The sequence below is a fragment of the Chelonoidis abingdonii genome, chromosome 1 (genome assembly GCF_003597395.2).
Source record: "Chelonoidis abingdonii isolate Lonesome George chromosome 1, CheloAbing_2.0, whole genome shotgun sequence".
In the NCBI taxonomy this organism is placed as follows: domain Eukaryota; kingdom Metazoa; phylum Chordata; order Testudines; family Testudinidae; genus Chelonoidis; species Chelonoidis abingdonii.
The window spans coordinates 249,973,111-249,986,521 of NC_133769.1; the positions used below are offsets into that span (position 1 = coordinate 249,973,111).

Sequence of the window (13,411 nt, forward strand, 5' to 3'; positions counted from 1 at the left end):
GAAGCAGGAATGAATGTTACACCAATGCGGTTATTAAGGCAATGGGCAAGAGGAGAAAATGAGCTTTGAGGGAGCATGTGTTTGTCACACATCTAGTAACTGTTATGGAATAAGAACTAGCAAGGGCGGCTCTAGACATTTCGCCGCCCCGAGCACGGCGGCATGCCGCGGGGGGGGCTCTGCAGGTCGCTGGTCTCGTGGCTTCGGTGGACCTCCTGCAGGCGTGCCTGCAGAGGGTCCACTGGTTCCATGGCTTTGGTGAAGCCGCGCGACCAGCAGACCCTCCGTAGGCACGCCTGCGGGAGGTCCACCGAAGCCGCGGGACCAGCGGACCCTCCGCAGGCATGCTGCCAAAGGCTGGCTGCCTGCCTGCTGCCCTCCTGGCGACCGGCAGAGTGTGCCTCCCGTGGCATGCCGCCCCAAGCACGCGCTTGGCATGCTGGGGCCTGGAGCCGCCCTGAGAACTAGACATCAACTAGGCTTCTGCTTTTCTGACCAAGCTTCTCCCTTCCTCCCCCGATTTGTTATTGATCCCAGTTAACCTATCTGCTTTTCAATAAATTTAAATCCAGAAACTGCAAACTTAGTAATTAAAAGGCTTTCTTTTAAGGGATCTCTCAAATAATTTAGAACCTAGATTTCACCTGGCTGGCAGAGAATTTCTCCTAGATTGTGACTCCAAAAACATCTGAGAAATTGAGCAAAAGAGCTATTGTCAAACGTGCACTTGTTATAACTGTATCAGCAATTAACTAATCTGCTCTATTTCCAGAGAGGTTTATTTCTTAAGACAGGTGCCAACAGAAAAGTAAGCAAAAAGACTAGCTGAAATACTTAGGGCCAAATAAGAGAAATCTAAATTAACTGAGTGCAATAATGTTGAGTTAAAATTTTTAAAAAACTATGTTAAAATACTTGGTCACTTCACTTTTCTTTGCACGTGGTCTCCTATTTCGACTTGTACTTCCTAACAATATATCTGTTTGTTCCACACAATGTTTATATGTATAGCACTAGGTTGTTATCATTAGTGATGCAATTTCAGTGTTAACTTTTGTGTATTGTTCCTCGCCCTGTATATTTAGTTCTGGTTTGTGGAGTCCCATCAGCAACCCTAGCAGCCCTGACTTCACACCCCTCAATTCATTCTCAGCATTTGGAAATTCTTTCAACTTAACTGGAGGTGAGCTTTTTAACACTAAAATTAGTAAACAATATATAGTGGAGTGTGAAAAATTCTTCATTCCTTTCTCCATATTGGAAAAATAACAATAGTTCAGTTTTTTTGTTTAAGGGGAAGGAATAGTCTATACAATGGTTCTCAGTCAAGGGTGTGCATAAGACATGGGGTACACAAAGGTCTTCCAGGGGGTATATCAACTCATCTGGATATTTGCCTAGTTTTACAACAAGCTACATAAAAAGCACAAGCTACATAAAAAGCACAAATTTCATACAGTGACTTGTTTATGCTGCTCTATATACTATACACAGAAATATAAGTAAAATATTTATAGTCCAATTGATTTCTTTTATAATTATATGGTAATAAATGAGAAAGTAAGAAATTTTTTCAGTAATAGTGTGGCTGTGACACTTTTTTGTTTTGTTTTTTTTTGTCTGATTTTGTAACCAAGTAGTTTTTAAGTGAGGTGAAATTGGGGTACACAAGATAAATCAGATTCCTGAAGAGATACAGTAGTCTGGAAAGGTTGAGAGCCACTGATCTAATATCTAAGCCCAGAAGAAATAGCAACTTATTTTGGTATTACTTGTGTACTAAAACTGTAGCGACAGTAACATTTTGGTTTTTACTGTCCTAAAGTGGACAAAGAGAGGCAACAGATGGTTGTTGCTTCACTTGGTTAAGAACAGAAAGTAGGCTGAGATTATACTCTTATTTGAAGCTGACAATTTCAAACTTTTCTGCGGTGAAGCTTTATGAGGTCTTGGATTTATGCCATTGGGTCTTGCTGTGTTGGATTGACTTCTCCTGTGGTAGCATGGTGCTTCCAAAAATACTAGTTAATAGCCTATTGGGAGATCAACAGCAAGGTAACTAGCAATGGGAAGTTTTTTCTAAACTACAGGTGTCAGTATTCAGATTGCCAAAGCTGCAGGATGTAAAAACTGTATAAAATAACACCTGCTCTAAGGAAGAGAGAGAATAAGCTTCTGTTCCCCTTGTCTCAGAACAAAAGAACAAGAGACAATGAAACCAGATGGTAGAAATTTCAAAATTGATAAAAAGCAACACTTTATATTCAATTCGTTATTAGACCGTGGGACTTTGAATCCTATTAAATTAAGTGATGCTACAAAATGTCATTGAGGCAAAATGGGATTGGAAGTTCATTTGGATAGCAAGACTATGCAGAGTTATAGTATACTTAATGGAAACGTCCTCATGCTTCAGGGTTTAAATCAGTCTCGAGCTATTGGGGATCAGGATGAGACCAGATGAGATCATACCTGCCTACTGTGGGGTTTTTGCACCTTCCACTCAATCACTTAGTGCTGGCCACTTTCAGAAATGATACCAGACAAGATGGACTTTGGGTCTTATCCAGTATGGCAGGTCTGACATTCTTTTACAGCAGTGAAAAAACCTGTTCTATTTCAGCTGTAATTGAAAAGGTAACACTGCAGATGTGATCCCTGAGACCTTGTTTCATCACCTTAACCTGTTCCATCTCTGGGATTTAGTCTTATTCATTAAAAATTCCCGACATAAACTTCCCAACATCATTGGGGGGGGGTGTCAAGGAATCCCAGTTCCTGGCACTATTGAGTTAATATCCAGTCCTGCGGCAAGCGCTGAAGGGGAGTTAACCCATATGTAGTGTGTACATAACTTTTTCTCTCTCTAAGTATCATCCTGGTTCCAGTAAGATGTCAGCTGTGGACAGCAAGCTTCCAGGATTGCGCTGGATGAGTTTTTCTGATATTCCCCTAGCTGGCACATCAGATAGGATCTATGCTTTTCTGTTACATGAGCATTCTCTGTTTTTCTATCTGTTTCCCCCTGTATTGGTATCCACTGCACTGTGGAAAATCTTACACTATAATATTGTGTTTAAAATATCAGGGGAAATGTGAAGTGTTCATGTTTTTGTTTTTTCCTTTTTAGAGGTTTTCAGCAAACTTGGGCTCCCTCGATCTGCTTATGGCCAGGATATACAGCGAAACTGGAGCGAAGTTAGTAACATCCCTTCATACATCTGGGACTCTTCAGCTACCCCTCCTGTACCCTCCTGGCCAACAAATTCAGATTCCCCAACTCACACAACTGCAGTAAGTACACAGGCTATATAATCTTTTATTAATCTTTTTGCCATGTGACGTCAGTAGTATCTAATCTTTCTTTAATTGGCTGAACTTTCAGTAGCACTCAATCTTCAAGTGAAAGGTTTTACAAGGAAGAACATAGTCAAAATAGCTGTTGAATTAAAAAGAACTATTAAGATCATATGGGTGCTGTAAAAACCAGTGAAAAAGATCAGCTTGCTTGCAGATAGATCAGTGTATAGTGCTTTACAGAAAATACTTGTCTTAGGGCCAGTCTTACAGCAATGGTGCAAGCACCTGGAATTTTTATAAAACCACTTGTTTGGTACCCAAGCACTTCCAGCATTGCACATACACACCCGTCGTGCTGCTCTCTATCCTGCACTGAAAGCCAGGAGCATTAGCTCTATCACCTGTAAAGCTACTCCTTCCGCTTTCATGCACAATGAAGAACAGCCAAGGTGACATTTGGCAGATCTTGATTCTGCTTAGTAGCCCCAATATCATCCCAGCCTCTAAATCACTACAGTCCAAGACAAATGATGTTTTCATACCCACTCTTTAAGAGTCACAGATTTTCCTAAGCTGCAGCTTAAAAACAAAGGCCATAAACACAGAGAAAGAAATGAGAAACTGAAGGGTAGATTCTTTGCTGACCATTGATTTTAACCACCCAGGTCATATAGCTAGCTCGCTAGAAAGAAGAATAGATCCTCCATTCAGACAGATAGTGGTAGCTCCACACTCTCATCCTCACACACCATATTTGACTCATTTAGTATGAAGACTGACATTCAGGACAGCAATGGAGGGAAGGGTTTTTGTTGAACTGTGTCATGACACATTTTTCTCTTACTACGGTTAGTTCTTATAGAGTACAGGAAAATTAGTTTGTATACAGTTTCTTCCCCATTTCAATGCAGCGTTTACCTCATATAAGAGTTTAGGCAGTGTAATGCACACCCTTTGTTGCTAAACCTTAACTATTTTGTTTAACTCACCATTTTAGTGACATAGAGATTATAAGAGTGTCACTTCGATAACACTTCAACATCCTCTGCAACTACTACTTAAATCACGTCTCGGTAGTTTCCTTTTGCTGGTGCATAGTTAGTTTCACATAGGAGCAGGCATGACTCCTCCATTCCTGAGGAAATTTTTTTGCAGAAATGAAGATTAAATATTCAAGGTGAAAATCTTGAGATTCAAAATCCAGGTTGTTACTACTTAATTTTCCAAAATGAGTTTTAATTTTTGCCCTCAAATGCAGAATTCATTGGTATGTAATTGTTTAACATACGGAAATGTATCAGGCTTTTATCTAAGCATTACAAAGCTCAGGTAATGTTAAAGTCCAGTCCATCTGACAATTTCATAACTAAACGTGTCTGAGCTAAAGGAAATTAGTTTGAAAGCTGCCAGACAAAGAGCAGTGACTAAGACTAATATTGTATTAACAGGTTTATAACTAGCCAACAATTTTTTTGTACTGCAGTCGATCCTTGGCAATCCCAGTGGCCTGTGGTCTACCACCACTCCATTCAGCAGTTCTATTTGGTCAAGTAACCTCAACAGCACCCTTCCCTTCACCACTCCGGCAAATACATTATCTGGTATTGATCTCATGGGTAGTGAAAACTCCCCCGCTCCTCCTCCATCTACTGCTGCCAGTGTTACTACCCTGGCTGAAGACATGGGACAGACCTATAATCCCTGGCGAATTTGGGGCCCTACAATCGGAAGAAGAAGCTCAGATCCTTGGTCTAACACTCACTATCCTCATGAAAACTGAAATTAGGCTATACAAAGGAACTTTTATCCAGATCATGATACGATTCTGAATATGCCATTTTTGAAACATCATTTTCAGGCTATTACCATTGCTTTTTTCTTCCCTTTTTTGCAACAAAGCTATGAACCAGTCATGCTTTCGTCACTTTCTCCTTTTAAAGTCTACCTTGCAATTATGATAGTGTGAGATCGCAGTTAAGCTTGAATAAGTCAGTGTGGTAACAAACCAAACTTTGGCTAAGATTTGTAAATCGGAACAATTTTCATTGGTTTCATATTTTATTATCTGCCATTCTTTATTTGGGAGACAATTTGAATTAGAAAATGGTCCCAGCATGCAGCAATTTTATCAAAGTACCAGTTTTTGGTTTTTAATTTTTTTTCCAGTATTATGCTCCAAGATCTAATTTTTTAAAAAAGCACTTTGTGCTAAAAATGCAGAGTATTTTTTTAAAATAAGGCTGTCTTTGTTAACAGCTTCTAAGAATGTAAAAACATTAAGAGCAAAAATGGCTGAATGTAAGAAGATTCATTCTGTTAAGACTGTGTACACTTTCTGTGCTGTTTGTACATTTGTAAACCTGAATGCATTTTTAAGTTGAACTGAAATGCACATAGCCAAGACTTGTGAAAGAAACAAGATACCAGGTGCATTTCTTACAGATACAACTTTGGGTTGTACTTTAAAATAAATAATGCTTTTTTCAAAAACTGTCTATTGTATTTCTATGCTCCAGACTCTGCAGATTTGCGTATGTACAGGTCTGAATGGCTTCAAAGCAATTTTCATTCTGTGCATGTGGGCTTTATGAGCGGGACCCCCACTGCACATGAAACACATTCCACTGCAGGCTGTTGTTTTCAGAGCAGTGGAACTATATTGGTGCAAGTCACCTATATGGAGGTTTGCTCTGTAGAAGAACACTGTGCAAAAACATGTATTGAGTGTAAACTTTCTTTTGAAAGCCAGCTGCGATAAATTTTGCTAGCAACAGGCTTGGCGGCAGCGGCTACACCTCTAGGCTGGGAGTGCTGCTTTTCCTGTCACTAGACAGCAATACTAGGCATATTGTCTCCTCCAAAGCTGTGTGTGTTGGGGTTGCAGATCAAGTTCACTCCTACACTTTGATAGTGCCCTTTGCCAGCAGTGAATCAAGTATGTTTTTAGTGCTTCCTAGGGGTAAGAGCTGCAAAAGGCAGCAAAAGATACCTGATTTTGTTTTCACTCATGGTGTACTCTCTGCAGACTAATCTCTCCTACAGCTGCTTGTACAGCATAGAGAAGGGAGACTACCTCTGCTACTCAGTGATTCCCCAGCAAGAGCAGAAAAGCAGACAAGAACGGCATTAGGATCAGCTATTCTTGCTGCTTCTGGACAAAGCTAGAGGTATGAATTTCTGAAAAAGGAACTTGAGACATGCAGGAGAGGAATACAAGAAAACCTGGGAATTCCTGGATTGTAGAGTCCAGGCTGACAGCTAGATCTTTGAGTTCACCAACCATTCTTTCATATACTGTTTTCCACTACCTTTTGGTAACTAGACTGAACCATTTACAAGGCAGCCTGTCACCAGCTCTGTATTTGCATGCTGTGGACAAGAGCCACTGATAAGTCCTAGCATGTTTCCTCTCAGCCATCCACCAGCTTTTCTTAGGGGAAAGGGAACAAAACATCTGTATTAAGTACAGGGAGGTCATTAAAGCAGAATAGGTGCGTGCTATCTTTTTCCAGCAGGCCTTTGTAGGAAGGTATCAGCTGATTCAATAATGAGCCTCCATCTACAATGACTTTTAACAAAGTTTATCTATCAACTATATATCAACAAGCCTAGATTTATTTTGACTTTATCTGGCCAAAGCACCTCAAATGCTAAATGTGACATCAGGAAAATTATTCTGCTACTTTAAAGGTCTGCCACCCTCAGGGGCTCTGCTTCTTAATGTTGGACGAGAACACAAACAGAGCTCTTGAGTTTTGGTTCTCAGATATGAGCCCTTCTCTGTATTCTATTTCAAATGCCTCAATTCCCTCTAGTTTCTACCCAAGCAAGAAGTGAGAAGATTCTAAAGCAGGAGTTCCCACCCAAACTCCAACTATACCCAGCAGCAAGTGTGCATCTGCAGAAGTAACAACAGACCTTAAGAAACAAAAGTATAGGCAATTTTACCTTCTTGAGAGAGACCAGATTCACAAGGTTCCTATTCCCGAAGAGTGAAAAATCTGAGGAATCGCCCATAAAGTCTTCCGGCAATACTCCTTTTGGCTTTGATGAAAGCTCTTTGGTTTTCATAAAATCATAGAAATGCATGGCTGGAAGGCAGCTCAAGAGGTCATCTAGTCTAACCCTCGGTGCCGAGGAGGACCAAATATAGTTAGACCATCCCTGAGAAGTGCTTATCCAACCTCCAGTGACAGGTATTCCACAATCACCTTTGGACACCTCTGCCAGTATTTAACTATCCTTAAAGTTTAGAAAGTCTTTTCCTAATAGCTAACATAAATACCTCTTCTGGCAGGCTGCCAGTTACTTCTTGTCATATCTTTAATGGAGAATAACTGATTAGTCCTTTTCATAAGAGTCCTTAACATTTTTGAAGACTTATCAGGTTCCCCCCTCAATTTTCTGTTCTCAAGTCTAAATCTACGCAGTTTGTTTTGACCTTTCCTGTAAGGCAGGACTCTAACTTGTCCACTTTTTGAAGCGTGGGACCCAGAACTGGATACACTACTCCAGCTGAAGCCTCACCAGTGCTGAGAAGAGCAAGACAGCTAACTATTTTTCCTAAATAAAATGAGTCAAAGCTTCAAAGATGTAACTGACCTATTTAAACTACTTTCTGCATGTTCTGATAAGAGAGACGTTAGCAACAGAGGGAAAGTTCTCAGAAAAAAGCCTGTGTATGCACAACCTGAAGCCTGCTGCTTCATGTGATGTATATGTCTGGCTAGTCTAAAGTATAACAAATAGTCAAATGCTTCATAGGAAGCAGACAAGCTCTTCATAAAGATGGATGTTTTGAGTATGAGGCAGCTGCTTTAAGTTTAGTTCCAATTAATTCTCAGAGAAATGATTTAAGAGGGAAAAGACCAAAACAGCATCCAGTGCAATGATGGATGAAGTCCACATCCCAGGTCCTGTAGGGAACTTCTCTGCTCACCGTAGTCAGAAAAAATAAAAAGTTCTTGAAGGAGGGGGAGGGTTTATGGCTAAGGCTACATTTTAGTCATGGGTATTTTTAGTAAAAGTCATGGACAGGTCACAGGCAGTAATCAAAAATTCACAGCCTATGACCTGTCCATGACTTTTACTAAAAATACCTGTGACTAAAACTTGGGTGGAGGACTATGTGGTGGGAGAGGGGGAGGAGCTGTCAGGGGCTCCCTACTCAGCTCCATGTCCCTGCAGCTTCTAGGCAGCAGAGGGGCACAAGCACTAGCTGCCCTAGCTCCCGTTGGCTGAGAATCACAGCCAATGGGAGCTGCAGCGGTGGGCCTTCAGGCAGGGGCAGCACAGAGCCCCCACAACCCCTCTGCAGCCTAGGAGCTGCAGGACTATGCCAGTGGCAGCCCCCTGCCCCTAGCCCTGACCTCCTCCCACACACCCAAACAGCTGCTGCTGGCCTAGGGGCTGCCTGGCTCGGGCAGCCTGAGCTGCTACAGAGATCACGGAATCCATGACATCCGTAACAGACTCGCAGCCTTACTTATGGCCAAGCACCACAGCCTGTGTTCCATTCCATCTGCTGACTCAGGTTCAGAACTGCACAAGGTCTTATGTTTCCCACTTCCAGGTCTCAGCTCCAGAAGCAGCCAGCCAGCCAGAAATATGTCAATGGTATCTAGAAGTCTTTGCTTTAAAGGAGGCTATTCACAATTAAACCTAAAGTATAGCAGAGCTTTTGGATGTACTGATATAACCCTAAAATGAGAAGTACCACTACAGCAGTGGTTCTCAGCCTGTGGCCCATGTGCCATCCTCAGGGCCATATGGGTAGTATTGGCTGTGGCCTACGATGGTAAATTGGTTGAGAACCATTGCATGAGAGCCTTGGGAGCTGGGCATGAAATAAGAGATTCAGCCTAAATAAATGCAAGTTACTGTAAACCAGCTACAGGATATTCTAATCTAGAGGCGGGCAAGCAAGGAATGCCCAAAGAAGCAAAGGAATTTTTGGCTACCTGGAGAGAGTACTTGATATACCGCACTCCGTTCTAGGCTCCTCCACTGCAGAAATGTCAAGTTGGCGAGAAGGCGGAGTTTGTTCAATTTGGTTGATTAAAGAACAATTTAAGAACAAAGATGAAAAGGACATAGCGCTTGACCAAATGACAGTAAGTGGGGAATATAAGATTGCAAAGTTGGGGTTTAACGTAGAGCAATGGTCCACAAAGTTACACTTGGACAAAACTGAGCAGAAGTTTGCCAGTGCTACAGCTGAAACAACGTGCTTTAGAAAGCTTACAGCGCAAGAAGCATTGGGCCTGGGCCTGGCCAGGATGACCTGATAGGAAGCATAGCTGTGAGTTAGGGCTGTGTATATGGTGCCTAAGGAAAGCTTTCACTTGAACTCTACCTTCCCTAACTGCCAAATAGTATAAACCTGTGTATAAGTGTTGGAGATTGTTCATGGTATTCCCTAAATAACTGTAGTCCAGTCCGAGCCTTACAGCCATGTGCTAAGGGTTGCGGTGTGCTACACAGCTCTTGCTGCTGCAACCTCTGTTGTCTAAATAATGCTAGCAACCACTGTGGGTAGGAAATTTTCTTAAGTGTTTTCTCTCCATTGCTGCTGCTTGCTCCTCAAACAACGCTCCTTTCCACTTCCTGCTTTCTAGTTGATATAAGCAGGCCTGACTACAACTGAGTACTTCATTTCTGAACCCAAGGAGTGGCACTGATTGATTGTAAGCAAGGTCAGCAGTTGGATGGATGTACAAGCATGAGCTGCTCTGTCCTCTTAAGGAAGCTGGCTGCTGTTATACATGCAGATGTGTGTATGCCCAGTGCCTCAGATAGGTAACTTCTCATTTGAGAGCACAACCACCCTCTGTCAATCTGAACTTTCACTGCGCTAAGGTGTAGTCAAACAAATACTTGAATAGGGTGGGGGATGGGTTTTAGTATACATACATCTGCACAGCCCATACTCGGTTTTAGCCCCTAGCATAGACCTGCGCCACTGCTGAGTTTTAAGCCACCTTTTTTTGCACCTGTAAGCCTGGCATAGCTGTGCCAGAGCTGCTCTTCAGTATTTATGCTAAGTTTTATACAGGCTGCAAATTGCTCAAAGGGCCAGGACAGCTGCCTGAATCATGAAGGTGCTGGGCAGCCCCAGCCATGTACCCCGTGCAAATGCAGGAAGGGAAGTGATGAGATAGGAAGATGCTTGGTAATAAATCCTACACCAGCTTTATGACCACACATATGAAATATCCCAACGCCAAGAAGCACCTGAGCCTGTGTGCACTTGCACCTGTGCTAGCCACCTTGCTGGCCCAGAAACTCATTAGCCTGCTGAAGTATTGACTAAAGGCACTTAAAAATTTGCTTACAGCAAAACTGACCTGTCTGTTTTAACTGAGCAGCATAATGGCATCTGGGCTTTAGCTGGTGTCTTAAGTACTGTATCAGAGCTGACAGTACAAGACCATATTTATTAACTCTGACACTGCCATCCTACCTACTCATTTTTACTCTTCTGCATTCCACTTATTCTCTAGCAGCCGCCTCTCCTTCACACAATTTTTTTTAACCTTTCCTAGGCCCCACTTAACCCTATCATCCATGTTACTTCCTTATCTCCTTAGGATGATATTCCTTTTGCCTCTTCTAGGTCCTTGTCTGGCCACTCTTCTTCCTTTCAGGTATACAGTCGGGTGGCTTTGATCATCAAGACTACTGCAATCTTGGCATCAGTGCAGGCCAGAAGATGATGATGGCCTCTGACCTGCCTTTCCCTTATGCTGAGAGAGGCAGTAAACTACCAACAGGGGTACAGTTAGGGGAGAGCTGCAAGATCCAAAGGAGGTAGCATTGCAAAATTATTGCAGTCATTGGGAAAGGGGTGTATGCTCAAGTGTCCCGACAGCCTGTGGAAACTGGAAGAAAACTCCAGGAGCCCTAGACCTGACTAAGATGACATCTTATCCTAGTTAGAGGTGACTAGCTTCCCGCAGCCCCCATTGGCCTGGAGCTGCGAACCACGCCCAGTGAGGGCCGCAATCGGCCGAACCTGCAGACATGGCAGGTAAGCAAACTGGCCCGCCAGGGGGCTTACCCTGGTAGGCTTCATGTCATAACTATAAAGGGAAGGGTACCAACTCTCTTGTATACAATTCTATAAAATCCCTCCTGGCCAGAGGCACCAAAATCCTTTTACCTGTAAAGGGTTAAGAAGCTCAGGTAACCTGGCTGACACCTGACCCAAAAGACCAATAAGGGGACAAGCTATGTTCAAATCTGGTTAGGGGGGAGGGAAAATTTTGTTTGTGCTTTGTTTTGAGTGGTGGTCACTCTTGGGACTAAGAGGGACTGGACATCAATCCATGTTCTCCAAATCTTTCTAAACCAGTCTCATATTTCAAACTTGTAAGTAACAGCCAGGCAAGGTGTGTTAGTTTTATCTTTGTGTTCTCAACTTGTAAATGTGCCTTTTGCTAGAGGGTTTACTTCTGTTTGCTGTAACTTTGAACCTAAGGCTAGAGGGGGTTCCTCTGGGCTCTTTAAATCTGGTTACCCGGTAAAGTTATTTTCCATCCTGATTTTACAGAGATGAAGTTTACCTTTTCTTTTAATAAAATTCTTCTTTTAAGAACCTGATGGATTTTTCATTGTTTTAAGATCCAAGAGTTTTGGATCTGTGTTCACCAGGACTAATTGGTGAGGGTGTACTCTCAAGCCTACCCAGAAAAATGGGTGTAAGGACTTAGGGGGGAGGAATTAGTCTCAAATCTGCCCAGGAAAGGGGGGGCGGGTTAGGGACTTGGAAAATATTTGGGGGGGAAGGCCAATCCCTGCCTTAAGCAATGTCCATGGAGATCTGGTCATTATGATAGTTTGTTTTAAAATTACAAATTTTGGAGTCAGGCCCTGTCCCTAAGGTTTCAACTGATGTTTGCAGCCATTTAAAATGAAAACAAGGCCCATTAAACATACAGTGATACTAAGTCAGCATATAATAGCAGGCAGAAATCTATACTGGAGCTATTAAAACAATGAGAGTAGAATATTGCTGAAATCAGTAGGCTGCTGCAAGACAACTGCAGCAAATCGACAATATTTTACTGTGCTTTCCTCTGTGTGTTTTAGTTTAGCCTCCTTAAGAAGTTTCAGCTATTTAGCCCCTAGGGCAGTGGAAACCACATTGGCAAATTTCCCCCACCACAGCCAGCAATTGTGATTAAATCAGCGATTTGCAAATCATACCTTGTCTAACTCAACAGATTTGACCAATACAATTAAATTCCTCTCTGCACAGCAAATAACTAGAGAGCTTTAAATATAGATCAACAGCACCACCGTGTGGCTTAAGTAAATGTAGTCCTTTCAGATGTGTCAGTTTTCAAAGGTAAGATACAACATGCCAGACATAGGACTTGTCTACACTACCTTGGTAAGTCAACCTAAGTTACCCTACTCCAGCTACATGAATAACATAACTGGAGTTGATGGAGCTAGGTCAATTTACAGTGGTGTCTACACTACACTACATAGATGGGAGACACTCTCCTGTCGACTTATCTTACTCTTCTCCTTACGGTGGAGTACCAGAGTCGACCAGACAGCACTCTGCTGTCAATTTAGCAGGTCTTCACCAGACCCGCTAAATCAACCCCCATGCATTGATCACAGCAGCGTCGATCTTGGGTAAGTGTAGACATGACCATAGGGAGAAAGTAAGAGCAGACAGAGCCCTTGCAATGAAACAGTACTTACATTTTGTGTTTGTACAACGCTTAGCACGCAATTGGGTCCTGGTCCATGACTGGGGCTCCTAGCTGCTACAGTGATACAAGTACAGTAAATATTACTTCCTGTAAATATTTTACCATATACTACTTCTAGGTCAAGTTATCTAACTGCACACTGTGTCTCTTATTACAGTATCCTTTTATTTATTATTTGTGGCTAGCTCTACCCTCGGCCTTCCTCCTCCAAAAAAGTCAATTTTTCATGTTCCCATTCTGCACCTTCCTACCTACTGTCTATTTTTATACAGTTTAGGTATTTTTGATTTACACACCTCATTTTCCCCAATCCTTCAGACTAGTTTTCCCTTTCCTCCCTTTCATTGTTTTTCACCCACCCCTTTCCTTCCTTCTCCTAGCAC

The 13,411-nt window shown here is 42.3% G+C and overlaps 1 protein-coding gene across 1 annotated transcript in view; it reads left to right on the forward strand.

Moving 5' to 3' along the window:
* TMEM131 (transmembrane protein 131) overlaps positions 1 to 5,790 on the forward strand; it is a 179,229-nt gene extending 173,439 nt beyond the window's left edge. Inside the window, 3 exon segments of the mRNA XM_075060989.1 lie at positions 1,086 to 1,183; positions 3,131 to 3,294; positions 4,784 to 5,790. Of these exon segments, the coding sequence (XP_074917090.1) occupies positions 1,086 to 1,183; positions 3,131 to 3,294; positions 4,784 to 5,080 (559 nt within the window). The 3' untranslated portion in view covers positions 5,081 to 5,790.
* The last annotated feature ends 7,621 nt before the right edge of the window (positions 5,791 to 13,411 follow it).